Source organism: Argentina silus (assembly GCF_951799395.1).
Source record: "Argentina silus genome assembly, chromosome: 5".
In the NCBI taxonomy this organism is placed as follows: Eukaryota; Metazoa; Chordata; class Actinopteri; order Argentiniformes; family Argentinidae; genus Argentina; species Argentina silus.
The window spans coordinates 193,343-220,473 of record NC_139659.1 but is presented as its reverse complement, the minus strand read 5'-3'; the positions used below and the strand labels follow the sequence as shown (position 1 = coordinate 220,473).

General features: G+C 45.5%; 2 protein-coding genes across 5 annotated transcripts; one reads left to right on the top strand and one right to left on the bottom strand.

Annotated features, from left to right (window-relative positions):
* Positions 1–6,186: 6,186 nt before the first annotated feature.
* LOC310804600 (protein SET-like) lies at positions 6,187–12,993 on the bottom strand. Its single transcript, XM_083669895.1, has 8 exons — positions 12,766–12,993; positions 11,711–11,768; positions 11,102–11,244; positions 10,152–10,255; positions 8,758–8,871; positions 8,340–8,510; positions 7,464–7,580; positions 6,187–7,206 (listed from the first exon to the last, which is right to left on the bottom strand). Exons 1-8 carry the CDS (start codon positions 12,836–12,838, stop codon positions 7,186–7,188), a joined length of 801 nt encoding a protein of 266 aa, XP_083526021.1. The 5' UTR covers positions 12,839–12,993; the 3' UTR covers positions 6,187–7,185.
* pkn3 (protein kinase N3) lies at positions 11,778–27,044 on the top strand. 4 transcript variants are annotated; one of them, XM_083669889.1, is made up of 24 exons: positions 11,778–12,680; positions 13,629–13,688; positions 14,205–14,288; positions 14,789–15,065; positions 15,379–15,533; positions 16,253–16,382; positions 16,553–16,704; positions 16,935–17,151; positions 17,301–17,483; positions 17,936–18,045; positions 18,420–18,563; positions 19,040–19,115; positions 19,620–19,797; positions 20,237–20,339; positions 20,610–20,680; positions 20,839–20,908; positions 20,997–21,088; positions 21,503–21,679; positions 22,447–22,509; positions 22,606–22,682; positions 23,187–23,329; positions 24,048–24,155; positions 24,909–24,989; positions 25,664–27,044. In XM_083669889.1, exons 3-24 carry the CDS (start codon positions 14,268–14,270, stop codon positions 25,862–25,864), a joined length of 2,829 nt encoding a protein of 942 aa, XP_083526015.1. In that variant the 5' UTR covers positions 11,778–12,680; positions 13,629–13,688; positions 14,205–14,267; the 3' UTR covers positions 25,865–27,044. The 4 variants fall into 4 exon arrangements, with proteins under 4 accessions (XP_083526015.1, XP_083526018.1, XP_083526017.1 ...); XM_083669892.1 differs by having other exon boundaries at positions 24,880–24,989; positions 25,664–25,832; XM_083669891.1 differs by lacking the exon at positions 13,629–13,688 and having other exon boundaries at positions 11,778–12,175.
* The last annotated feature ends 87 nt before the right edge of the window (positions 27,045–27,131 follow it).

Below are 27,131 nucleotides of genomic sequence, written 5' to 3'. Positions count from 1 at the left end.
CAGTCTTGTTCTGGTTTAACTGTAACTGGACCAGTGGACGCTCCTCAGAGCTCAGTGATTTCAGAAATTCATGCCACCAAATACCTGATTAAAACACACTGGAGTAGTCTCAACAGCACCCCCTAGGGGAGCACCATGGTGTAGCCGGATCACAGCAATGATCCAAACTCCTCTGGCTACATTGACTTCAGTACAATTCTAGGAGGCTTGTGGTTCTTCCCTTCCATAGACTTACACAGTAATTATGATGACTTCCAGAGGACGTTCTCCAACCTGTCAGAGCTCTTGCAGTATGAAATAACATATTCCCACATCCAATCAAAGGATCAGAGAATGAATCTAGTACTAAAAGCATAACAACCGCTAGCACTGCTAATGCACACAATGTGGTGAGTACTGGAGTTGACTCATAGAGAGAGAAAGACAAAAGTTGAACAGTTTTGAAGAAATTAATTTCTCAAAAAATTAGAGAGACGGTACAGAAAGAGAGAGAGAGATAGCACGCTATATTTCATTGTATTTTTTCGTTCTACCTTCCCCTTACTTAGCTAATGCAGCTAATTTAGCCTACTCAACAACCTGACTCAAACAGAGAGGAATGCTTTTTATGCAACTCCTCCGAATCGCCAGTGTAACTGCCGAACTGCTTAATATTGTAAACTTGGATTGGAATTACAGGTTATGCGTGTTAGTTCTCCTTCTTCACTATCATATACATGGTGACGACGTCGGCTCTGTGGTGGTTATGGTGTGAAGATTTAGCTTGGAGAGGTTTTTGCGCCTGGTCAGTCACAGCTGTCGTACACTGCAGTCCCCAGGAGAAGGGGAAAGATGAGAGGACAGTGAGTGGATGAGAGAAGGAATTAGGGTAACCCTAACCCTTAACCCTAACCCCTGACCCTGACCCTGACCCTATCCCCTAACCCTTCAGGTATGAACCGTGGTGCCCATGGTAACGTGTGGCACGAGGGTCACTGCTCTCAATAATGTGTCCTAGACCTCGCCTGTATCAAACCTTTATAACACCTCTGTAATAACACTACTACATGTTCCCTAATGCGGGAGGCTGCACACATTGGAGGTCAGTCTTCGGGGTTGGTGAGAGTGCCGGCCAATCAGAGAGGAGGGCAAAGGTTGGTCAATGCTGAGGTCAATAACATCTCGACCACGCCCACTGTCACCTGAGGGGATCACGGTGCTCCACACTTCCTTGTTCAAACAATTAACAACAGATGAACGTCTGAAGAGCAGTTTAGTTGAGCAATAACATCAATCAGTGTGATACTACAGTGCTATTTTCAGGTTGGGACTTATTGTTGAAATGTCACAAAGTAGATTTTAAATGAGCTTTGGCTGGATTTTTGTTGTTTGTATGTTTGATTGAATATAGCCCATATCCATGACTCTGGAAAGTGGAACTTTGATGTGTGGATGTGTCTCCTTCCCCACAGGTAGGACCGAGGTGTGACAGAGAGCAGAACGCAGAGACAGACGAATACACCTGGAACAAAATCCGGAGATTACATTGTCCACTAATTGTATTCATTCAATAAATGATTATGCTGACTTCTTATCAGAGTCCAATTCCATTTTTGTCAAAATTCCGTCACTTTTTATTTGTATTATGAATCAATTACAATGTACAGTAGGCCTACAATAAGAGGACAACACGGGGCAGAAGCTAACAAGTGTACCGCAATAATGATGCAGCGCCCCTCCTGGTGTGAGTTGGTTCATCATTTATTTATTTTTGGTGAATAAAGTCACCCTTGGCACTCTAGAATGTTGATCATTTGGGCGACTTTATTCACCCTTGGCACTGAATGAGTTAACGTTGTGTTAATTAGTTGTCCTTCGTTAATCCCGGGGTTAGTTCGGGGTTTAGTCGTAGTAAAGTCTCACATCTGGACTGGAGCTATCAAAAAGAGTCTCTCTCTTCAGGACTGCTAGCTATCCGCTCCATGTTATAATAATACATCACCATGCGTTCTCTACAAACTCCAAATGTAAAAGTATGTTCATGGTGATAGTGAAAGGACTGATGATGTTTGCGGGCCGTGACTTCATCACTGGCGACCAAAACCAGACTGCATCTCAAACCCGCAACATCTGGTTTATCTGTGACGTCAACAAAGGGCGAAATGTTGTGACGAAATGACATTTAATATCACTCCTGTAATCATTTTCAGATACTGCTTACCTGTCATCGGAGAAACATTGTGCTCTGTTTTACATTCATGTTTCTTGAGCAAATTGCTATGAACAATGTAAGTTTCTCCTTCTAAAAATCCAACCACACCATTTCTGTTGACATGTTTTCTCACTTTTCTCTTTCTGTTAATCCAGGAGTGAATAATGGATGAACAATCCAAATATGTGGAGACAGAGGACCAGCATGAACATGTAAGTAGAGAAGGCTATATGTGAATAATAATAATAATAATAATTATTATTATTATTATTATTATTATTATTATTATAGAATTTGACACATACATGCAGGCTAAACAAACTGCAGCTGAACATGTAACCACCACAATAATCTGGCATTCGTTCAACAATAAAACCACAAGGCCTACTTGTAGTGTAAACCTGGTGACAGCTAGGCTAGTCTAGGCCACTGAATGTCTATGATTTAGTCCTGAAGTCACACTCATGTGAATGATCATATATCTTCAGGCTGAGCCCATGTCACCAGAGAGTGTGGATTCCTCCCCGGGTGCGACAGCCAGTCGCCAACTGCCACCAAGCCCCACTGAGTCATCTGACAGGGGTGAGAACAGGCACCCGGTGTTTTTCCTGTCAGACGAGTGCATCAGCCGCATTTGCTCCGACGCAGTGAACGTCGCCTACAATAAGGCAGAAGTGTCCGTGCGGGAGGACAGGTCTCTGGGCTTGTTTGGTGATGTCACCCCATCTCCTCCAAGTCTGAGCCCCCAGGGCAGTCTGACTGCTGGGGAGGAGACATCAGGAAGGTCTGTCTCTGGGCGCAGTGCTTCCCCTTGCGGAAGGCCTCTCTCTGGGTGTGGCAGGAGGTCATCTTCCTCCCAAAGCAGCCAGACATCCTCAGGCTGTAGGAGGGGATGTGAGCTCCTCTCACCAGAGGCCAAACAGAGGATGATCCTGGTCATTGAGGAGATCATCTCAGCGGGCAACGATGGAACCCCTGGACCCATCGACCTTACCAAGGAGTCTCCATCCTCATCCTCATCCTCATCCTCTCGCCGCTCCACCCCGACAACCATCATGGTCGCCAGCAACATTGTGACCTTCCTCCTGGATGGCACCAAGTTGAGCCCAGAGGTGGAGAAGGAGGTCGGCCAAAGCCTGGTGAACTCTGTGGAAGCGAGCCTCAAGCATGTGCTCACTCTGGCTGCTCAGGTCCCTGTGGATCCCCCAGGTGTGAACATGGACCCGGGCCGCTCCTCAGACATCAGTGATGAGGTAACAGATGAGCTGGCCACCGAGGCCAACGCCACGGCCAGCAGTATCCTCTCCATCATGGGCACGGAGAACTCAACCAGCAGGCCCAGCTCATCCAGAGGGGACTCTCCCTGCCCCATGCATGCCTTCCTGGCCTCCAAGGACCTGGAGGGGTTCCTCCGCAGAGCTAACATCCACGGCTTCTCCGAGCAGCTCATCTCACACGCGGCGCAGATCCTCCTGGGATCCAAGGAAGCCAAGACCACCCTGATGAGGAGATGCTCCTCAGACACCGCCGTGGACAACCTGACGGCGGTGATTGAGAACACCGCTGACCAGTTCCACATGGAGCTGATGTACAGCTTTGTGGAGGGGGCTGTAAGGAACTTGCTGGAGACCTTCCTGAGTCTCCCACACAGCCCCCCAGCCGAGACCTACATGGAGGATTACAGCTTTATGGAGGAGAAGAACTGGGTAGCCTCTCCTAACTCCTCCTGTGATAGTAGTCCCTGTTGGGAAGCGGACGATGTGAAGTCCCTGACGGAGATGTACAAGTCCTCCTCCAGAGAAAGTGTCCAGGGGCTCGTCAGTGTCAGTCAACAGGAGTTCGGTCGAGAAGAATTCATCAGCATGGAAGTGCTGCCGCTTCATGCTGATGACACCGAGGGAACCAGCCCGGAACCTTCCCGTTACACGGGCTCTGAGAGGAACCCTGCCACTGTGTCAGTCCCACAGACGGGGGGACAGGGGACTTCCAGAACTCAAACTTCTAGAACTGTGTCGGAGGCTTCCGCAGTTCCGGAGCACAGCCACTACGCTGCCTTGGAGTTCATCCCCATTGTGGCGTCTATGGCTGATGAGAGGTCATATGTCACCTCCACCATCTCCACCAGCAGCGCTGCCACTACAGAGACCCAGACCAGGGCTGAGAGCATGGAGGCGGGCTGCTGCCACACATTCTGCCCATGCCTCCGGCAGAAGGAGGCTGTTGGGCCTGCTGTTAAGGTATTGTTTTCTTCTGACAATACCATCGAGGTCAGATGTCAAATAATTGTCATTGCTGTCCTGGCATAATGTTGTTGCTTCTGTGATTCTCAGGAGCTGAAGATACCCCGGAAATGCAAGGGAAAGTCTTGCAAGGGAAAGGTAATAGAACATTTACCAAACTTGTACAGAAATGTCATTGATGAATCTCTCTTTCCGCTTTTACTGTGTTTTGTTATTAGGGGGATACTAACATTATTTGTCTCTTGTCCATAATTTGCTTTTTTGCAGAGCTCAGTGGCAACAATGCCTGGTAAGATAATACTCTCCCATAACAACAGCAGACATATGAAAGATGCTAATTCAGCAGCTAGAGAATGGATTAGATATAGCCAAGGTGTTCCTGTTGAATATCAGAGTAGCCTAATCATCACTCCTTGTCACTGTTGTTTCAGCTGACGCTCCAGCTGCTCAGACATCCAAGAAGCCTGGCTTTGCACGCCGCTTCGCTGCTGCCGCCTTACAGGCCTTCTGCTTCGGATGCTTCCCAAAGAAGGTCAAGCACTGATCACTGATAATAAAATCAGATCATTTGAGCTCAGGTTTGCTGTCATTACTTCTTGCTAACTGACTGATGTTATGTAAGCAATGAAAACAGATTCATCAAACAGAAACTTGTCACTACATTATAATTCAAACCTCACAATCAAGGTCAGCACAAAATGCTTTAATGGTGGATATAAAACAAACTTGAATCAGAACAACTTCTCCCCTTACTTTTCTATCTCCGTCATTTTGTAAATAACACATCTGTATGGCAAGACGCATTATCCACGCATGTTTGGAATTTTTAATAGGGTAACAGGAAATCTATTGATTAGGAAACAGCGATATAACGTTGCCCTATTATTCTTTCTCCAAGCAAAAATGCGACAGCGTTGTCGAAGAAAATACATGTTAAAAATGATGGCACGAATCTGTCCCATGTTACAGTACAGATTGCCCCTTTAATGTAAAGTGTTACTCACTCACGTTGCCAAGTATGGTAGATAATGGGCTAATTGTGTGCCTACTGAATAATGCATTGCTTGATTAACTAAAAAATAAATTCCACTAAAATCAGAAACATTTACAAGAGACTGATCTCGGATCTGAAACCCACCTGGTTGTTCTGTTACTGTTCAGAAACTACTCCACACATTTCTTTATATTCTTATTTATTGTAACAAAGCAACTGGTACACTTAAATGTTAACGTGAACAGTTTTCCAGTGGAAAAGATGGAGAAAAACACAAATGTGGATCCCCCCCCCCTATAAGATTCTACTCTTTATTTATTGTTGTTAAATTTGTAAATTAGCAAAGCTCAAAATTACAAGGACATTTTTGTGTGTTTTGTTTTTATTAAAAATGTACATTTCAAACCTCATGGGTGTCTGTAAAACATTACAATGAAAATTCAATCAACATCAAACACTGATGTGTCAAATGCCCACTTGCCCCACCAAAACCATTTGGACTGTCTACAATAACAACCGTGTCATACCAAGATATAGACCCCAAAACATTTACATTAGTTGACAAGAGCAAGCTGGTACTTTCGGTACAATGAATCACAAAAGAAAAACTGCGTCAACTCAAGTAGCCCGCCCCCTACCCCTGCATCAAATAACATGTGCAGTGCATTCGGAAAGTATTCAGACCCCTTCACTTTTTCCACATTTTGTTATGTTACAGCCTTATTATTCTACAATGGATTCAATTAATTTTTTCCCCCTCACCAATCTACACACAATACCCCATAATGACAAAGCAAAAACATGTTTAGAAATGTTTGCTAATTTATTAGAAATAAAAAACTGAAATGTCACATTGACGATGGCCCTTCTCCCCCTACTGCTCAGTTTGCCTCTAGGAAGAGTCTTGGTGGTTTGAAACTTCTTCCATTTAAGAATGATGGAGGCTACTGTGTTCTTGGGGACCTTCAATACTGCAGAAAATGTTGATGGCCTGTTTTTTCCTCTGACATGCACCGTCAACTGTGGGACCTTATAGAGACAGCTGTGTGCTGTTCCAAATCATGTCCAATCAATTGAATTTACCAGAGGTGGACTCCAGTCAAGTCATAGAAACATCTAAAGGATGATCAATAGAAACACCTGAGCAAAGGGTCTGAATAATTATGTAAGTGTGATCAGTTTTTTTAATTTGTAATAAATTAGCAAACATTTCTAAAAACCTGTTTTCGTTTTGCCATTATGGGGTATTGTGTGTAGATTGATGAGGGAAAAAATTAATTTAATCCATTGTAGAATAATAAGGCTGTAACACAACAAAATGTGGAACAAGTGAAGGGGTCTGAATACTTCCTGAATGCACCGTATACAGTGTATAAAAAGTGGCTAGTGGTGCTGTGATTAAGTCATCACCGCACCATGGCTTATTCTTATTCAACTCACAACTTCAAACAGAAACTTCACTTATATATTGTAAATATAAATTGCTATATACCTTAACTTTAGTCTATAGGAGATGACGTGCAGATTGCTAGTATTTCTCTTTTATTGGTCTTTGGAGACGTGTTGGAGTTAGACGACACGCAAGACTTCAGAGATGTCCTGGGAGTTAACGTGTTGAGACATGGTATGGACAGGCAGCTTCAGTAGACAGCATAAAATAATAAAAAAATAAAAACAAAGCATCTTGCTCCCAAGGGTTGAAGGATGGTTAAAGGGAAAGGACATGGGGAAGTGTAGGTTGGAATATGTCCGTTTCACGCTTAATCATCCTCACCATCATCCTGTTAAAGAAAAAGACACAGTTTATATTGACCGTTTTAACAGCAGCAGAAATGAGCCAGGCAAGTCCTCAAAACACCAGGCAAGTCCTCAAATGTCAAATCCACTACAACAGTGACCCTACAAGTTTAGAAAGACAGAGTGGTTGAGCTGGTTGAATTAAAAACTGTTATTTTATTTTTACAGAACATCTCATAAGTACTCTGGTAAAGTGAGTCTGCGCAAACAAATCTTCCACAGCGAGTGAAATAGATCATACCTCCCCATCATCATCGTCATCGTCTCCTTCCTCTTCATCCCCCTCTTCATCAATATCCTCCAAGCCCTCTTCATCATCATCCTCATCCTCGCCTTCCTCGTCATCCATGTCAGGGACCTTGAGGAGGTGAGATTCCTGGTCAGTTCCACACCATCATAAACATGTGGATCAGGGGTTCTCTACTCTTTAAGATCACAAAAGTATGGAAGTCATGATTTATCAACACACCTACAACAGCCCATAATATGACTTTGGCTATATATGAGAGAGAGTTCACACGCCTTCTGTGACACACAGCCAATTCTACGCTCAAATGATTTAATTCAATAAAGTAAATGACTATAACCGGCCAAGACGATCACAGTAAATGAAAGGCAGCTGAAGTAAAGCTTTGATTAAGTGCCTCGTCCACTCTACTTTCTTAGCCTTGAGCTCCCCCTTGTGGCTCCCCAGAGCGTTACACTCGAGTAGCACACGATCTCACTGTAAACACAACGCAGACTGTGTGCCACTTCCATCCTTTGACAGAAAAGTGGGGAGCCGAAATAGGCTGAGGGATAGTGGTGGATGATCCTGTGGAGGAGTAGGTAGGTAGATAGCAGGGCTGACTATTGCATCATCGGCACAATTGTCCACATTTTGGAAGTGTCGACAGCTGCTGCATGTCTGAACCTGTGAATTTCAGCTCGCCGGCACCATTTCAGGCTGGAGAGGTTTCTGTGTGAAGCTAGGAACAATAATCAATCACTAGCGTGAGAGGTACGATTCCCCTTCAAAATAATACTTATGGTGAATCAATGCTGTGCTACAGGTTTTGGGCGCGCCCCCCCTCCCCGACCCCTGACCCCCCAAACGCCATGACCTTGCCAGCCCTACCAGGTAGTACTGCAGGGGGTTGGGCCAGATGTCGTCCTTGATGACCTCCCCCAGCTCGTCTGCGCCGGCGTCTGAGTGGTCCGTGAACCAGGTGAAGAAGCTCTCTGGCTCTTCGTGAGGCCTCTTCTTCCCCGCCTTGTTCTGCGTTTGACCCGCGCGCTTCGTCAGGTCCTGAGACCGGGTTGGGCAAAAACAAAAGGACATCAATACACAATTGCTAATAATCGTCACCACATTTTTTCACAGGGCAGCAACATGTAAAACTTATTGCAATTTATTTTTATGAAAACTGAGGGGAGGAAGGAAAATAATACCCAAGGGCAACCTTTTAAGAGGGTTCTAACAGCCTCACTGCTCCGACCCATCAAACTCAGACGTTTAAAAGCTGACATATCTAAATGTAGACGTCCAAACAAACCTTTCCAGCCTTCCATTTGATTTCACTGGACTTGGAAGACGGATCGCCACTTTCATTCAAGTGAAACTCTTTGGAGAGGATTTTGTTCTCGAAGTAAGGGTTCTCATCAAAGTACTAAAAACAAAAAGAAACAGAATCAGGTTAGTCTCTGCTCAATTATTTTTTACTTATAGATGCATTTTGCAACTACTTTGGATGAAAATACCATCAATATTTTCACAATCAATCCATCGGTTGTCGATCATAGAATTAAAGTCCATGACAGATGTGAAATATTGTCTGCATGGTGATGTCATACGGTTCCTTTCGATACTCGACCTTGAAGGCAGTTTGAATTCCACTACAATTCAACCTTGTTTGCCACAGGAAGCTTAACGTTGCAAAATGCACCTTTAAAACCCGATCAGTGAATTATACATACCATATTACAACACCTAAATATAAACAGTGGAGTACATACATTTTGGTATGCAAATAGCATTCATTTCAACATCTCTAATGCCTCAAGAATGACATTCCCGGAGAACAGCATTAATTTTCAAACAAGTTTGTCTTGCTTTCACAAGCCACAAAATGTTCACTAACTCCAGCATGCGTTTCACAAGATGAACATATTCATAGATGCCATCTTGTTGATAAATCAGGTTCTGCAGGTCTCCTGATGTTTTTTTAAGAGTTGTGACATTTCCACAGAAGTTGCAGTAAGAATGTTGGCCTAAATAAACACCCCAGTATATTAACAGAGGGGTTTGAGTTAGAAAAAGCTGAATAGTTATAAAGTTATAAATGTAAGCAACTGAAGTTCCTCTCTGTACGTGTTAAAGTTGGATTGCTGTGAATATGTTAAGTTGAGGGAGGAGCAGTGGAGAGAACATTTGAGAATAACATCAAGAACAATTATGAGCAAAAACAAATCATGCGCATTTTCACAATCAAAACCATGTTTGGTCAGGCAGAGCAGGCCTGGAGCTTCATTGCAATGGAAGTTTGGGCCAATGAATGACACTGAAGGCTTAAAATAGCGTATTGGGATAAATAGGCTATCATGCTAATTAGGAGGTTTTTGCCAGCTTTGGTGTGAGAAAGACAGCTGTTCATTTAAACGAATGACATTGATCTCCTTTAAAATGTTGGTTATATTTGTCCATTACTTTTTTAAAGAAGTATGTACATAATGTTGATAAAGGACTCCATTATTTTTTCTCAGTGTCATAAGAGCAACAACACCAGACCGAGTAATAGTTCTGTTTTTGTTATTATGAAAAGGTCAGAAAGTGGGTCCACGCTCACTGAAGTATTCAGTAGTCACATTTATCATAAACAAGGGGTACATTTAAATTTAGAGATTTCTGAAAATACAGTGGATCTTATGCTTGATTGCTTGGGACACTTACAAAATCTATTCTGTAACCAGACTTGATGTCCTCAAACTCGGTCACTTCCACTCTGGTGAGGTAATGCAGGGCCTCCTCATCCTCCTCACCAAGAAGGGCTGAAACTGGAGACAACAGGACAATCATTCAGTCACAATTATGGAAATGTGTACACTTATCTACAGTCTGACAGAAATGACTTTCTGTTGCATGCATCTACGTTATCTCAGAGGAACAACCATGTTGAACAGACGCAGGCTTCAACATTATTTCAAAGTGAATTAAAGGGGCAATCTGGGACTCAAACAGCAAAGCAGTCAGTCTGCCACTTGTTTTGGTGACAGCTGAGGGACAGGGCTGGAGATGGAACCAATCAGACAGAGCTATGGACTGATCATCCATGAGATCAAAATAGTTATAGTTCTTAAACAATGTTTTGAAGCTACACTGTTTACAATTTCATCATTTACAAATGGAGTAACCAAGCTTAGTGCCTATAGAAAGTCTACACCATCAAAGAAAAGTATTAACAATAAATACAATATAAACAAACAACCGACTGTAGACCCCCAAATAGCCAGAGAAAAACTCCCCAGTGATGAGAAATCCTAGGGCACAGTGGCAAGGAAAAACTCCCTGGTTGGAAGAAACCTTGAGGAACCAGCTTGGTGGCTGACTGAAACCCCACATCGTCAATCAATGTCACAGCTTCTACTACAAGTTTGCTAACTACTCACAACATGTTTCCAGACTGAATGGGGCCCAAAATATAACTACTCGGCATCTAAGGAAGCAACATATGTAACTAAAAACTCTCCGGGCTAATCAACTAAAACCAAGGTCAGGGTCAAACCAGAAAAAATGTTTGAAGATGTGGAACACCTTTAAACTGAAGTAGGTCTACGTTCTCTTGGAATACAAACATAATCATGTCAGGAAGTACAAGTAAAGGGTAAAATGTTGATGCTCACCTTGTGGATGGTTGACGAATGTTGTGACCCAGAAGTTGGGGATTTTTGCTATGAGTTCCGACCGCTTCTGGAAGAACGGCTGACGTAATTTATTGTACTTCTGCTCTACTTTTAAGATCTCCTCACTGGCCTGTTCGTTCAGTCTGGAGGGAAGAGAGACATGAACAGCAGAATTGGAAAGGGGTAAAATGGGAACAACAGCACATCCAAAAAAGAAGGCACTCTCACCAAAAGTTGTGGTGGTTAATAGCCTTCACCATGGATCTGGTGCATCCAAATAAATAATAAATAAAACACACACATATCTTTAAATAATATATACAAAAGGACCAGAAAGATCAAGTCATGATGAAACAAACTTGGATTTTATAGAGGTCTTATGTCTCTTCTTTTTGTATCTTTAATATTCTGCTCTGAATAAGTGCTTTCATATCGACTATGACATTTCATACTGAAGTAACGTGTTGTTAAGAGTGCCTTAGTGTTGGGACAACCAACCAACTTGCTATTGTTCCTACAATAAAGATCACACAGATTTGGTTTCTCTTTTAACTAATAGGAGAGGTGGGCAACTGTTAACTCAGGATAGTGTTGATGAATGAACTCTACCTGTCAATCTCATTCTGTACTTCATCAATGTGCTCGATCGCTTCCTGCTGCTCTTTTTCTGAAAGGGGATCAAATTTCACAGTTAGCAACAAAAAAAAGCAAAGACGAAAAAAGCAAAGACGAAAAGCACAGAGATGTCGCGTCTGTCTGCCATGCGATGTTCCAGCGCGAAACCGCGGCGTGTTACTAACCCAGCGTAGTGGCTGAGAAACGGCACGGTGATTTCTATGAGCTAAAATCACACATTAAGATCACATTTCATCAAGTTAAAACCGTGTTAACCCCCCGGGCAGCAGCAGCAGCAGCAGCCAGCCCACCGTGGTTGAAGCAGCCTGGCGGCGGCGGTGCGGCTTCCTGCGGCTCCGCATGGCCGCGGGGTTTGAACGGTCGACAGGAGGACCCCCGTCCGTCACCCGAGGGGGCATTCTGCTCCAACCAGCTCACTCTCAGGGAGCTCACGATACAGTGAGTGTGCTTTCATTGACGGGGCTGATAAATACGCCAGATTAGATGAGCTAGATACTGACATCGACTCTTCATTTACTCTATAGTAGATGGTTCCGCTCAACGAGGCAAATCCCGATGGAGGAGCAACAACGAGGCCGTTGAACAGCCGCTAGCCACGGACTAGCTACCTGCTAGCTGATCACTCATCAGCTACTCCGTTAAGACCGATGCAACCGACAAGAATGAACAAAGACGTGGAGATGATAGTTGCAAGATATCACAATGCAAATCGGAGACTTGTCCGGTTCATTTTCGAAACAATCGCTAGTCCCTTTCAAACATGCGTTGCACAATGAGCTCGTACACGGGGTATAACATGGCCTCCCACACAACTGTAAGCTAACTAGCATTAGCGTGCTAAAGCGGTAGGCCACTCTAGTTTCAGCATCACCACAACACAAAGCTGCAACAACAACACTTTCAACACGCAGCTCTTTGCAGAATAGTCTACTTCGTTGAAATGGTGAGAAAATGCATGCATAATAGATATTAAAAGTGAAACGGCGTTCGCGTTAATGCTAGGTTATCAGGAGGCCGCTGTTCAGTACCGGAGGTCTCGTCTCCTCCGTCATGATTTGAGTTCTGCTCCTTTCTGCTGACTTTCGCCGCCGAGGCCGACATTATGTTCGAAAGCTGTGGATATTTAACCAGGATAAGTATTCCTCGTTGTTTGGACGTCTTCTTGGGGAGAGAAACGGTAGTCCCACTTTGCAGAGAGTGAGAATAGATCGTGTCGTTCAGCCGCGCACACGCTCGGGTCGTCTGGCAGAGCTGCTGCTTCTTCTGCAGGAGGCTTTTACGGCGGCGGGCATCCAGCCTCCATGGTGCATTACCGCCCCCTACTGGGCGTCCTCTCCTCCCGTCCTCTCCAAAACCTCACAGGGAAAGGAGGAGGAAGGGGGGGTTGTCTTGTCCCGCTCCTTCCACCAATATATAGTACAATGGCCTGGCACAAATTGTGATGTTTATAAGCCTGGTATGACAGAATACCCGTAGGCTGATAAATCCTCCTAACTTTTGGGTTAGATAACTTTAATAGTGCAATTTGCCAACAGATGGTAAATGAGTGTGGGAATGATATTTATAGTCATTTCCCCACTCAACAGAACACACAACGTAATTGTTTTGAAGTTTAAATGTGAATTATGAGACAGATGGTCTTGGTCTGATGAGGAACAGATGACAAGTACAAATAAACGGTATTGTTGTACTTACTGCTCAAAGCCATCTCCTGACCTCAAATCCACATTGGGACTTACAGATTCACTGAACAAGTGAAGTGTAATATTATAATAACAGCAATCACGTTTGAGATGAAGACATGTTTAACACATGACATGGAATAATATGACGGGAACTGATTGGGCTGCCCTCATCTTCTCTCTCCCTCTATCATGTTGTCTCATTACAGGTGCAAGTACAGACGGAATACATCAGTGATGAAACTGCACCCAGGGTTCTACTTCTACCTGTACTAAGAATCGCAAAATTATTTTCACATTAATTGCATAGAAGATATATATTGCCATAGCTTCTGCACATTTTAACCTAGATAGCTAGCCAGGTACTAGTTAGCTTCGTTAGCCCTTATCAATCCTACGTTCAAACCTAAGAGATATTTTACAGCTTGCATCAATTATATCAACTATTACTAAACATATTCGGAATAATCAAATCACAGTAAATACCTAATGGGACCTAAACCTGTTCCTGATGGTTATTCTGCCGCTGATCAGGAGGGAAGTTTCATACCTTTCTGCGCCGACTGGGGTCAGCAGAGTCAAGGTCACGGGGTGCTAACACTCGCTTTGGATTGGTTAACAATTTAGTAATTCCCCCTGTTTGCCTGATCGTAGAAGCAAACTTGTTCCAAGTTAGTTTAAAAAAAAAAGTGTAAGAATTGACAGTGCCAACACACGACAATGTGTTGATAAAAAAATCAATGTAGCATATCATTAAAAAAACAACCTGTCTCCTCCCTCGCCAGGGATCGATCAGGTAGAATACCTCTGCCTCGTGGACCCGCCACCAAGCCGTCACATTGACTCACATGGCTGGATTCACCTTGCAGGTAGGCGATGAAGAACTAACTTTACAGTTTGACATTGGCTAGTGATGGTGGGCCTGTTATGATCGCATTTGCAAGCTAATTTATCTAGCTAAGAAAGGTTCACAAGTAGCTTGACGTTGAAACTGTTGTTGTTGAATGAGAGAGGCCAGAGAGGACCCACAGCTGGCTCATTCCACAAATAAGGGACATTTCAGACTTTTGATTTTGAAAGCAAAAATGCACATGTTGAACCTTATGAACATGTTGTGGCACCTCCAGAGGTTAAATTAAGACAATTATGAGCACTTTCTTAAAAAAAAAAAAAAAACACATTGTCAACCCTGTTGTGGACATTCTCATTTTAATCTGAGATTAATTTATTTGCATGTTTCTGATGCATGAAATGTTTTTGAATCTAAATATGACAATGAAAATCCAAAAGTATTTATAGAAATCCCAGAATCTTTATATTGGCAAATGGAGATCCCCAAAAGTCTGTATTTAACAGTGTTTCCCTGCAGAGCACGTGCGTGCGGGGCCTGGCGGAGGGGGACATCTTGGACCCGGTGTTCCAGCAGCGGCTGGAGGACGGCCGCACCCTGCTGAGGCAGGAGATCCAGCGGGAGCTGAAGATCAAGGAGGCGGCGGAGCGGCTGCGGCGGGCCCTCTCAAACCGCAGGGGCGCGGCCGACGTGGAGAGCCAGCTGAGGGCGTCCAGCCGCAAGCTGCAGCAGCTGCACTGGGAGCTGCAGGAGCTGAACGCCCGGGCCATGGCCACCGAGAAGGAGAGCCCTGCAGGTGGTTACCGTGGCGATACAGACCGAAGCCAGTGATAACGGTCGGGTCATGGTGGTGGTGACGTGATGAGTATTTGAGAGGAATTATCCACATTTGAATAGATCACTGAATAGGCCATGTTGAGAAGGCTCCACTTGGCTCAATGAAGGACAAGGGACACGGTGGAGCCATTAGCACATTGGATATCCCCCCTTCTCCCCCCCCATCTCCCCCTTCTTCCCCTCCCACCCCCCCTTCCCTTTGCCTCCCCCCCTTCCCCTCCCCCCCCCTCCTATTTAATGGCCTGTTATATTTTGCTGTTGCTGTAAACTAGATGAGACGACGTCACCTGACCCGTGTCACTGGAAGGAGTGCACGTCCCCGCGGGCAGGCCGCGTCCAAGCGCTGAAGAAGCAGCTCACCATGGAGACCAAGGTGAAGCAGGGCGCCGAGAACATCATCCAGACGTACGCCAGCAACCCCGTCAAGGTTGGGACCCACCCCTCCATTATGTTCAGTCTAGCCTAACTTAACTAACTGGGGATAGAGACAGGAGAGATTGACAGGAAGGATGGGTGAGAGAGAGGAGGGATGACATGCAGGATATGTCGAGGGTCGTAAGCGAACCAGGGACCATGCGATTATGTGGTATACGCATTAGTGTGCTACGCCACTAAGCGGCCCCGAACTTCACTTTGTTGAATACAGCTGTTTGCTGAGGTTTAAACCCCGCCGGTCCCCTGAGGAGAGTGGATGTGGTTGGTTACAGTGGCCTGGTGTTTAATACGAGCAGCGCCTCAATGCTCCTGCAGACACACGGGGTGACGTGCTGCCGAAAGCCACCACAAGGTGGAGACAACACACCCTATCTGCCCTTGTCCGCCCCCTAGAAAAATGGCCCAAGAATATGGCCGTCTCAAAGTTTACAATTGGTGTTCAATGTCAACTTAAACAATTCATTAAATATAAATAGCAATATGAAGGACTATATGATCACATGAATCGACTTTTGATACAAGTACACCATGGGGGTTTGACTGTGGGAGGTATAATGTTAATAATGCTGAAATCAAAAAGGTACATAAAATGTTCATATTGCTAATATATCATATTTAATATATATCATCATTTAATATGATAATGATAACTGCACGTTAATAAATCACGTCCTTCCAGCCACATCGTATGTGTCTCATCTCATCTCCCAGGATCGTAAAATGCTGTCCACAGCCCAGCAGATGTTACAGGACAGCCGCACCAAGATCGAGCTGCTCCGCATGCAGATTGTTAAAGTCACCCAGGCCAGAGGGGGGGAGAGGGACGCCTCAGATCAGGAGGGTGAGGCACAGATGACTGTTAACAGGTGTTGTGTTCAAACTCCCCTTATGGAAGAGTTGATGGTCCTAGTGGATATGTAACTGCTCACGTGTCCCTCTGTCTTCCTCCCTGTCTTCCTCCCTCTCTCTTCCTCCCTGTCTTCCTCCCTCTCCCTCCCTCCCTCCCTCCAGGCCGCCCCTCTGAGACCATCAGTCCTCTGGAGCTGCGTCTGGCTGAGCTGAGTCACCACCTGCAGATCGAGGCGGCCGTGGCCGACGGCGCCAAGAACGTGGTGAAGCAGCTGGGGGGGCGCAGGGTGCAGGACCGCCGTGCTCTGGCAGAGGTGGGCACCGGGGGGGTATTTATCATCATGTAGAGCTAAAAAGCTTCATCAGCAAGGGCAGAGTTGTTTATTTCACTAACAGTATAAACAGCAGTCTCCAATAATTTCAAACAAATAAACGCCTGTGAGCTTTGTACTAGATCTCTGTGACTTTATGTGCTGTGTGTGTGTGTGTGTGTGTGTCTGTGTGTGTGTGTGTGTGTGTGTGTGTGTGTCTTCATATTTCACAGGCCCAGGGGCAACTGCAGGAGTCCTCTCAGAAGCTGGACCTGTTACATCTGTCTCTGGAGCAGCGACTGAGCGAGCTTCCCCAGGAGCACCCCAGACGGGCCGCCTTCAGGGAGGAGCTCCCCCCCGGGGCCTCGCCCTCCATCAGCCTGCTGAGAGAGCGCTTCACCTCCACCTTCTCCTGCTCCTCCTCTTTCTTCAAGCCTGCCAGCCTCACAGGTAACTCACGATCAACTGTCACTCGGTTTCACCACGGTGATGTCTCCAGTTATTTCAATTGGACATGGAATTTTACCGCGTTAAAGGTTTCAATTAACAGTTTTAAACGGAATTGACCCCAACCCGTTACCCCCCCGTCCCCCCGTCAGGTCGGTTGGAGGTGCGTCTGTTGGGCTGCCAGGAGCTTCTGGAGGCGGTGCCGGGACGGTGTCGCGTGGCGGGCATCTCCTCCACGCCCAGCAGCCCCGCGGAGGCCAAGGCTCTGAGGATCAGGACCGGCCTATCAGGACGCAGCACCAACGGGAAGACAACCAAGATGGACGAGCTCTCCAGTGAGTCTTACTGGGACAGGCGTAGAGCCAGGGCGTATAGTGGTGTCTTACTGGGACGGGCGTAGAGCCAGGGCGTGTACTGGTGTCTTACTGGGACGGGCATAGAACCAGGGCGTATACTGGTGTGGTGCCCGCTGTGGTGCAGTGGGCAGACAGGGTCTGCACAAGGTGCTCAAAGTACTTGAATTTGACACTCAGAAATGTAGGTACGGGAATACCTTAAAAATCTGATATTTTCAAAATTTTCCCAAGATTTGTGATTTACTCTCCAATGTGTCCCTACTTGAAACTCGCAAGTCATTCATTGAGGTCAACAGACTGTTTGCATGAATTTGAGTTTTGTATGCGTATCATAAATAAGTATAAAACATTGTCCAGACATTGTGTACAAGGGAATGAGGGGTATTTGGCAAATGTCAGGATTGACGCACCGTAACTGTGCCTTTTCTCAGCGGAGATCAGCGCTGTGCTGAAGGTGGACAACAGGACGGTCGGCTGTACACACTGGAGAGCCCTGGGCAAGGAGGCCTGGAACCACAGCTTCAGCATCGAGCTGGAGCGGGTCAGTGATCTCCTTCTCCTCTAATGCTGTACTTTCCCCTAAAGTGGCACATCGTGCTCATAAGCTGCTCATGTTCCACTGTGAATCTCAAAAGGTCAAAGCAGACTTGCGCTGCGTTGAAACCACGGGCCGGGGCTTTTGAGCAGAAGAAAATGTTGTTTTTCTTTTGGAGGGAAGAGGACATTTGTGTTGGAATCAGTTAAAGACTGTCCCTTATCCCATCAAATCTGTCTACATCTCTTCTGATGTTCAAAACATCTGAGTTTTCAGAAAGTGTGTCTGGGGGGGTGGACGTATACACTTGTATGTGTTCTGTGCTGTGTGTCTGTGTCTGTGTTTGTGTGTGTAACATCTGATGCCCCGCCCCTTCCTAGTCCAGAGAGCTGGAGGTCAGCGTGTTCTGGAGGGACTGGAGGGCGCTGTGTGCCGTCAAGTTCCTGCGTCTGGAGGACTTCCTGGACAACCAGCGCCACAGCATGTGTCTGGCCCTGGAGCCCCAGGGCATGCTCTTCACAGAGGTCAGAGGTCACTGGGGACACAGTCACCCTGTTAATCACAAACACAAACTATCTGTATTCATCGCAGAAAACTGTGGTGCTAGAATAATAGATGCTTAGCAGTTAGAAGAGCTGCTGCAGACTTGACCTCTCTGACTGCAGAGCAGCACGGACAATGCAGACTTGACCTCTCTGACTGCAGAGCAGCACGGACAATGCAGACTTGACCTCTCTGACTGCAGAGCAGCACGGACGATGCAGACTTGACCTCTGACTGCAGAGCAGCACGGACAATGCAGACTGCCGTCTCCCAACAATTTCGCTCCAAACCTTTTCAGGGATGTGGTGTTAATGGTGTGCCTTTAGCAGAACCCCTGCTCTCTCACAACACCATGTTAATATCACCAAGTATGATACTACATCACAATCACCATATATATGCAATATCAGTGTCGTACAATAACACAATCACCATTATTGTGTCACTGTGTTTGCAGGTGACCTTCATCAACCCTATAATTGAGAGGCATCCGAAGCTGCAGCGTCAGAAGCGAATATTCCCCAAAGAAAAAGGTACGCTCTCCACCACTGCATTAGTTCCGTTTTTGGTTGGGCTTACTACTGTTATTTTATTAGAAAAAACTGCATGTCTAACTACTCAATCAGACGAACCACTCAGTCGTCTAATTGTGATTGCAGCGCTGATTTTGAAAAGTTACTGCTTGCCGTTGCTGTGCTGTCCTCTGTACTCAATTAGAAAATGCATCACTCACAGGGGAAGAGAAAACCTGACTGGTGAAACTCATGAAAAAAACCGTGTCTCTGGCTTAATATAATAATATCTGCCATTTAGCTGATGCTTTTATCCAAAGCGACTTACATTGCCATGAGTGCATACATTTTTCAGTATATATGGTCCCAGTGGGAATCGAACCCACAACCTAAGCGGTTCCCTCCCTGGAACAACAGTCAACAGTTCGCTCTGCCGTGGGTTTGTTGGCTATTCCCCAACCTCTGTAAATGACTACCTACTTCCTGTCTCCTCTGTAAATAACTACCTACTTCCTGTCTCCTCAGGGAAAAACTTCCTGCGGGCGACTCAGATGAACATTAACTTCGCCACGTGGGGTCGTCTGATGATGAGCGTCCTGCCTCCCTGTAGCTCCCTGGCGGCCATGAGCCCCCCGCTGGCAGGCCTGGGCGCCACCTCCCCCCCCTCCACTGAGAAGAAGGCCTCCACGCCTCCAACGCTAGGGTTAGCATTAGCATTATTTAAAATCCAGTCGCATAAGTTTTTATTTTTTGTAAAAAAATGTATTGAACAAAACATACATTTCTACAGAAAGTAGTATGCGATTTGATATATATATTAAAAAATAAAGAAAAAAGAAATCAGAGTATTGTTGCTAGGTAAACACCACATAGAACACTTGGCTCTCTTGGTGGTGAGTGTTCCGGAACTCTTTGGTAGTTGGTGAGTTAAAGGGAAGAGAAACGACCATTTCATGGATGTGACCAGTTTTTGTAAACATTCTGGAAATCCATCTTTTCATGCAGTGCAAGAAACAGTGAAAGCAGTTAAATACATGTCTTGTGACCCATTCTTGATGTAGTGCAATTCAGGTCGATACAATGCAACTGTGAACACGATTTGTATGAATGTTTTGTATTTGTTCATGATTTGCATATTATAGACAGTCTGCGGTGGTGAAACTCGACTTCAGTGAAGAACGTCCATCCAAACCCCCGCGCCACATCACGGGCAAGACCCCCACGTCAGAAACCCCTCTGCCTGGGGTGAGTTCTACATTTTATGAGGAAATGCATTGAACATATTGCTGCTAAATTTCATGGCAGAAATGTTTATTTGCGGTTTTTCCAACGATTACAAAAACCCCACTTCCCCAGTTTCCTTTCCTTGGAGCCACACTTCTACAATAATTACAGACTTTTCTGCTGTTCTACTCTGAGGACCATCAGATATATAAGTATATATACTTCCACTTTCTCTATACCGTGTAGAAGTATTTGACCTTTCTCTCTCGCTCCTACGCCCCCATCGCTCAGATCTCTAAAGGTCATTCGACGGACTCCAGCAGCCAAGCCCCCAAGGGGAGACGCACTGACCTCACTCCTAAGTAAGTCAACCCACCCCCACCCTGCGCTGGTAACCACAATTCACTCATTATTTAAGCTCCCTTAGGACTAGAGGTGGTGTTGGTTACCTCACCCTCACCCTCACCCTCACCCTCTCCTCGTCTTTCATCCCCCCCCCTCCTTTTTTGCTCTCTTTCAGGAGGAAAGAAGGAATGCAGATGGAAGATTTTAAATGCATCTCAGTTCTGGGACGCGGGCACTTTGGAAAGGTAGAGTCACGAGGGCCTCTTACCTCAGGGGGAAAACCTTCCATTCAGGTCCACCTGGTCAATCCTTCTCCCTCCTCCCCTCCCCAAGGTTCTGCTGGCAGAGTTCAGAAGGTCAGGCCAACTGTACGCCATTAAAGCCCTGAAGAAAGGGGACATAGTGACGCGGGGCGAAGTGGACAGGTGAGAGGTCAGATCAGAGGTCAGATCAGAGAGGAAGTGGACAGGTGAGAGGTCAGATCAGAGAGGAAGTGGACAGGTGAGAGGTCAGATCAGAGAGGAAGTGGACAGGTGAGAGGTCAGATCAGAGGTCAGATCAGAGAGGAAGTGGACAGGTGAGAGGTCAGATCAGAGAGGAAGTGGACAGGTGAGAGGTCAGATCAGAGACCGGATTTAAACAGACTAAACATGACAGACTAGTCAGCAGTGGACCTTAAAGTTACACTATAGAACTTGCAACCTCTAGGGGAGGTGAGATGAGTCCTCTAAATGTACACATGATCCAATGTACCTATTCCTGCCTTTGTCCACTGATCAAAAATGAAATATTTGTTACCGGATAAAGTGTGTGTGTGTGTGTGTGTGTGTGTCATACAGTCTGATGTGTGAGAAGAGGATCTTGGAGACGATCAGCGCGTCCAGGCATCCCTTCCTAGTGAACCTGCACGGCTGTTTTCAGACGGTCGACCATATGTGCTTCGTAATGGCCTACTCCCCTGGGGGTGATCTCATGACCCACATACACACCAGCATCTTCACAGAGAAGCAGGCTCGGTAAGCTTACACACACACACACACACACACACACATACACATAAATACCAGTCAAAAGTTTGGACACACCTTCTCATTCAATGGTATTTATTTATTTTGTATTATTTTCTACATTGTGGATTAATATTGAAGACATCAAAACTATGAAGGAAGACAAAAAAGTGTTAAACAAACCAGAATATGTTTTATATTTTAGATTGTTCAAAGTAGCCACCTTTTGCTTTGATGAGAGCTTTGCACACTCTTGGCAAGGTGTGTCCAAACCTTTGACTGGTGCTGTAGATATATGTATCTGTCATGGTTCCATACCACAGCCATGCACAGTAACCCAGCAGCAGTCTGTTTACAACCTGGAACAACTCAGACACTCTTCATGACATTCAACTATTTCTAAAGCATTTAATGGATGCTATTGATGTTGATGTTGAATTAGTAATCATATTCTAGAGGAAGGAATCATATTCTAGATGCAACCTCTCACACTTTAAATAATGTATCAAATATGTATTTCAATTCCTTGGCCTAATTAAAGAAAATAAATAAAAGGCCTAAACTATCATAATATTCAACAAAAGGAGACTTGTCGTCCTATTCAACTTGAATGTAAAATAATTTGTCATCACTGTAATTAATGAAAGTATGTGATATTAGCACTCAGAGAAAATGCTGAATTAATTGGAAAAAACACAGAAAAAACTGTATTCACAAAGAGACAACCGTCAATATAATCACATATATAAACACACACCATTCTGTGCCTGACTTAGGTTTTATGCCTCCTGTGTGCTGCTTGGACTGGACTTTCTGCACCAGAACAAAATAGTTTACCGGTGAGGTCTGGTCTTCACCCTTCAGACATTAAATTACCTGTCACTCATTTGAAAAGGCTTATTTCATCCTTCTTTCATTTTTCTCTTCTGTCTCAGCGATTTGAAGCTGGACAACCTGCTTATGGATGCAGACGGCTTTGTGAGGATAGCAGACTTTGGGCTGTGTAAGGAAGGTGAGGATGGCAGACTTTGGGCTGTGTAAGGAAGGTGAGGATGGCAGACCTTGGGCTGTGTAAGGAAGGTGAGGATGGCAGACTTTGGGCTGTGTAAGGAAGGTGAGGATGGCAGACCTTGGGCTGTGTAAGGAAGGTGAGGATGGCAGACTTTGGGCTGTGTAAGGAAGGTAAATGGTGTATCAGCTACCAGTCCTATCAACCAATTCTCTGGTTGATTCCAAATGAGATCAGTACTACAGGGCCTGTATAACATCTACACCACCCTGCACGATTTCTCAAACAGAACAAGTCATTGAGCTGGTTTTATGTTTATTAAAATGACACAGAAACTCAGCTGCTTCGACTGCTTTGTTGTCGTTCAAATCCCAGATTGCTCCTTTAAAAGACTCAGCCTACAGGAAGACACCTTCGAAAGGGCAATATCTGTCGTGGGTTTTGCTGTGTGAAATGTATGGTGCAGAGTGAGGCTTTTGTTTCCGTTTGTTCCCCCTGGGACTCCAGGCATGGGCCACAGGGACCGCACCTCCACCTTCTGTGGGACACCAGAGTTCCTGGCACCCGAGGTTCTGACGGACAACAACTACACCAGCTCTGTGGACTGGTGGGGGCTCGGCATCCTCATCTACGAGATGCTGGTGGGAGAGGTCAGTACCGTAGAACTGAATACAGAACCAGGAGGGAGAGGTCAGAGGTCAGTACCGTAGAACTGAATACAGAACCAGGAGGGAGAGGTCAGAGGTCAGTACTGTAGAACTGAATACAGAACCAGGAGGGAGAGGTCAGAGGTCAGTACCGTAGAACTGAACCAAGAGGACATCTGGTCTGGAGTACCTTCACCTTCAGAGTAGAAATGGTAAACACACCAAATAGTGTGTATTCTATCAACAGTTTCGGTTCAAATGTGATTGGTAGGTTGAAAATGTCAGGTTTGGACTGGTTTTTGTTGTGTTTCTATTCCACAGGTATTGAATTTGGCCATGCACTTGTCATGTCACTTGAGACAATTCCCCTAGGAGTGACTTAAAAAGTCTAGGTGGTCATGGATATGATTATAGCTGTACCTGTATTGGTCATTAACTCACCAACTGCCAAGGAATTCTGGAATTCTGTTTTATGTGATATTTACCTAGCAACAATACTTTGATTGGCTACAAAATTAAGTATCATAATTTATGTATTTTTGGCTAATCAAGTCACTCTTGGCATTCCAGAATGTTGAAAATGTAGGCAACCTTATTCATCCTCGGCACTGAATGAGTTAAATGGATGTTTGTAGTTGTGCATGTGCTATGGGATGTTGGACACAGGTGAATGTTCTGTGTTGTTTTGGCCGTTCTTCCTGTCACCTCATGACCGTGGCAGTCTCCCTTCCCTGGTGACGATGAGGAGGAGGTGTTCGACAGCATAGTGAATGATGAAGTCCGCTACCCCAGGTTCCTGTCACCTGACGCTGTGTCCATCATCCAGAAGGTACGTGCTCCGCTGCCTTGGTGTGTTCCACCCCATAGACGTAGTACAGGTGTGTTCCACCCCATAGACGTAGTACAGGTGTGTTCCACCCCATAGACGTAGTACAGGTGTGTTCCACCCCATAGACGTAGTACAGGTGTGTTCCACCCCATAGACGTAGTACAGGTGTGTTCCACCCCCCATAGACGTAGTACAGGTGTGTTCCACCCCATAGACGTAGTACAGGTGTGTTCCACCCCATAGACGTAGTACAGGTGTGTTCCACCCCCCATAGACGTAGTACAGGTGTGTTCCACCCCATAGACGTAGTACAGGTGTGTTCCACCCCATAGACGTAGTACAGGTGTGTTCCACCCCCCATAGACGTAGTACAGGTGTGTTCCACCCCCCATAGACGTAGTACAGGTGTGTTCCACCCCCCATAGACGTAGTACAGGTGTGTTCCACCCCCCATAGACGTAGTACAGGTGTGTTCCACCCCATAGACGTAGTACAGGTGTGTTCCACCCCCCATAGACGTAGTACAGGTGTGTTATGCTCCTGTATCTTACATTGGAGAAATGTGTGTTACCGTGAAAGTTTCAACAAGCGCAGTCTCCAACACACACCTGTATCTAATGAACACCTGTATCTGATATGTATATGATACTGAAGCAAATGTTGTTAGTGGCTTTGGAGAAAGGTGTTTTTATTTTTAATTTTTTTTTTAACTTCAAATCACGAGTCTGAGCCAGACTGCCTGCTGTGTTCCAGCTGCTGCAGAAGGACCCAGAGAGGAGGTTGGGAGCAGGAGAGCAGGACGCCAATGAAGTCAAGAAACACAGGTTCTTCCAGGTAACTCTCTCTCCCTCTCTCTCTCTCTGTTTTGTCTCTCTCTCTCTCTGTCAGTCACTCTCCCTGATCTTAAAGAAAGAGGACACTGCTGTACTTACAAGATCCTCTCATAGAAGTAGAATGAGTAGAACAGCCATGAACATCAGATAGTCGTTCCGTGGTGGGTGTAGCGGCGGCCATCTTGTGCTGTACCATTTGGAAGTTTTAGCTCCCAGCTTTATTAACAACCAACTCAGCTGACATTGGAATGTTCAGTCAAAGCCATGCTTAGTTGCCATGGTGACGTACATGCTGTACATGGTAAGCTGGTGCCGTGTCAAAAAGGCACGGCCATAACCGGGTCAGATTGGTCAGGGATTTACAGCAGGGGTCTGGCAAACGTGCAGCGTTGATGAGTCGTTGTTTATGAAGATAATCGGCTCATTAACAACAGTTAGACATCGGTTAGAGCCGGCAACTCTCACAATCTGATTCCTTAAAAGGTGCATTCAGCCGAGCTCAAAAAACGACATGCATCAGCAGCTGTTTACCGCAAACAAAACGTCAGAAGAGGCTTAGCAAAATAACTCAAAATGGAATAACATCAATTCACGTTTCATGTTTGCACTGTTCGCCTATGCCTTGATTTCAATATTTAGAAAATAGTGTTTAAGGTAAAATGTTCTTCAACGCAGGGCGTGGACTGGCAGGCTCTGCTGGCCAAGGAGGTGAAGCCGCCGTTCTTCCCGTCAATCAAGGCACCGACCGACGTTTGCAACTTCGACCAGGAGTTCACGCGTCTGAAGCCGGTCCTCACGCCTCCACAGACGCCCTACTTCCTCACCGCCGACCAGCAGGACATCTTTGCAGACTTTGACTTCCTCTCACTGTCCTGACTGCAAACACCGACAGATGGACAGACGGACCAGAGGGCAGGACAGACGGACCGGAGGGCAGGACAGGACAGAGACAGACAGACAGACAGACAGACCGGCCGACCAGAGGGCAGGACAGACGGACCAGAGGGCAGGACAGACGGACCAGAGGGCAGGACAGGACAGAGACAGACAGACAGACAGACAGACAGACAGACAGACAGACAGACAGACAGACAGACAGACAGACAGACAGACAGACAGACAGACAGACAGACAGACAGACAGACAGACAGACAGACAGACCGGCCGACCGGAGGGCAGGACAGACGGACCAGAGGGCAGGACAGGACAGAGACAGACAGACAGACAGACAGACCGGCCGACCGGAGGGCAGGACAGTTGCTCCACCAACACAACTGAAGTTGGTTCCTTACCTCCTTTACTGCATGGTGACAGGTTTGTCTGGTTGAATGAACTCCAGTGAAGCCTCCTCGGTCCGCCTGGTGTTCCTAGGTCAGGCTCAGGCTCGCCAGTTCCAGTTGTTGAAGTTGTCCACTTGACCGTCTGCTGCCATTTTGAACTATGCGTTGTCCTATGAAAAAAACATCTGTTATACTGTGCTGAAGAAAGGATCAGTTGTCTTTGTGTCAAGCAGAATATTGTCTTCCATTTGTCCCTTGTTACGCCTTGTTAAAAATATGTATGTTAGCATTTATTTACTTGTTTACCACTTCTATTGAGGGGTATTCTAGATCTAAATGATGTAGATGTCTGGCTACGGCTAACTCTAACCCCAATGACTCCTAAATCCACTGATGCCCCTTAATCACACCTGATACACGTTAATGTGTTCACATTGCAAGCTGAAAGTTAGGAGATGAATGCAGTAATGTGGGATGTGACTCAGCCATGTTGTCATTGAGACCAGTGTCACCAGCTGACATACCTGTCATACTATGCATTTATCTTAAACAATGAAAAGTAAACAATGTCTTAAACAATGAAATAGTAAGGCACATTTGTCATAGCATGTGTTGCAAAATATCATTGATGGGAAATCATACGTTTTGATAGGCCTGAAGTTTGATTAATGTTTGATTTAGTTACACTCATGGCATATTTTATATAAAATGCAATATTTTATTGATGAGGCCTTCACTCAGTTGTGGTCTAGTAATTGGGGAATTTGAAGATAATAAACATGAATGCATTTCTAAAATCAGATTTTGTTTATCCTCATGCACAAGCTTTGATATCGCCATGGTTTCAGACAATCCTTGCATAA

Bases quoted from the DNA above. Each gene is read 5' to 3' on its own strand.
- pkn3 (XM_083669891.1), top strand. From the start codon at position 14,268: ATGGCTGGATTCACCTTGCAG. The intron at 20,681-20,838 runs GTAAGTCAACCC...GCTCTCTTTCAG, and splicing joins CGCACTGACCTCACTCCTAA to GAGGAAAGAAGGAATGCAGA. The intron at 20,909-20,996 runs GTAGAGTCACGA...CCCCTCCCCAAG, and splicing joins GACGCGGGCACTTTGGAAAG to GTTCTGCTGGCAGAGTTCAG.
- LOC310804600 (XM_083669895.1), bottom strand. From the start codon at position 12,838: ATGTCGGCCTCGGCGGCGAAAGTCAGCAGAAAGGAGCAGAACTCAAAT. The intron at 11,769-12,765 runs GTACTGAACAGC...ATCCCCTTTCAG, and splicing joins CGGAGGAGACGAGACCTCCG to AAAAAGAGCAGCAGGAAGCG. The intron at 10,256-11,101 runs GTGAGCATCAAC...TGTTGTCTCCAG, and splicing joins ATTCGTCAACCATCCACAAG to TTTCAGCCCTTCTTGGTGAG.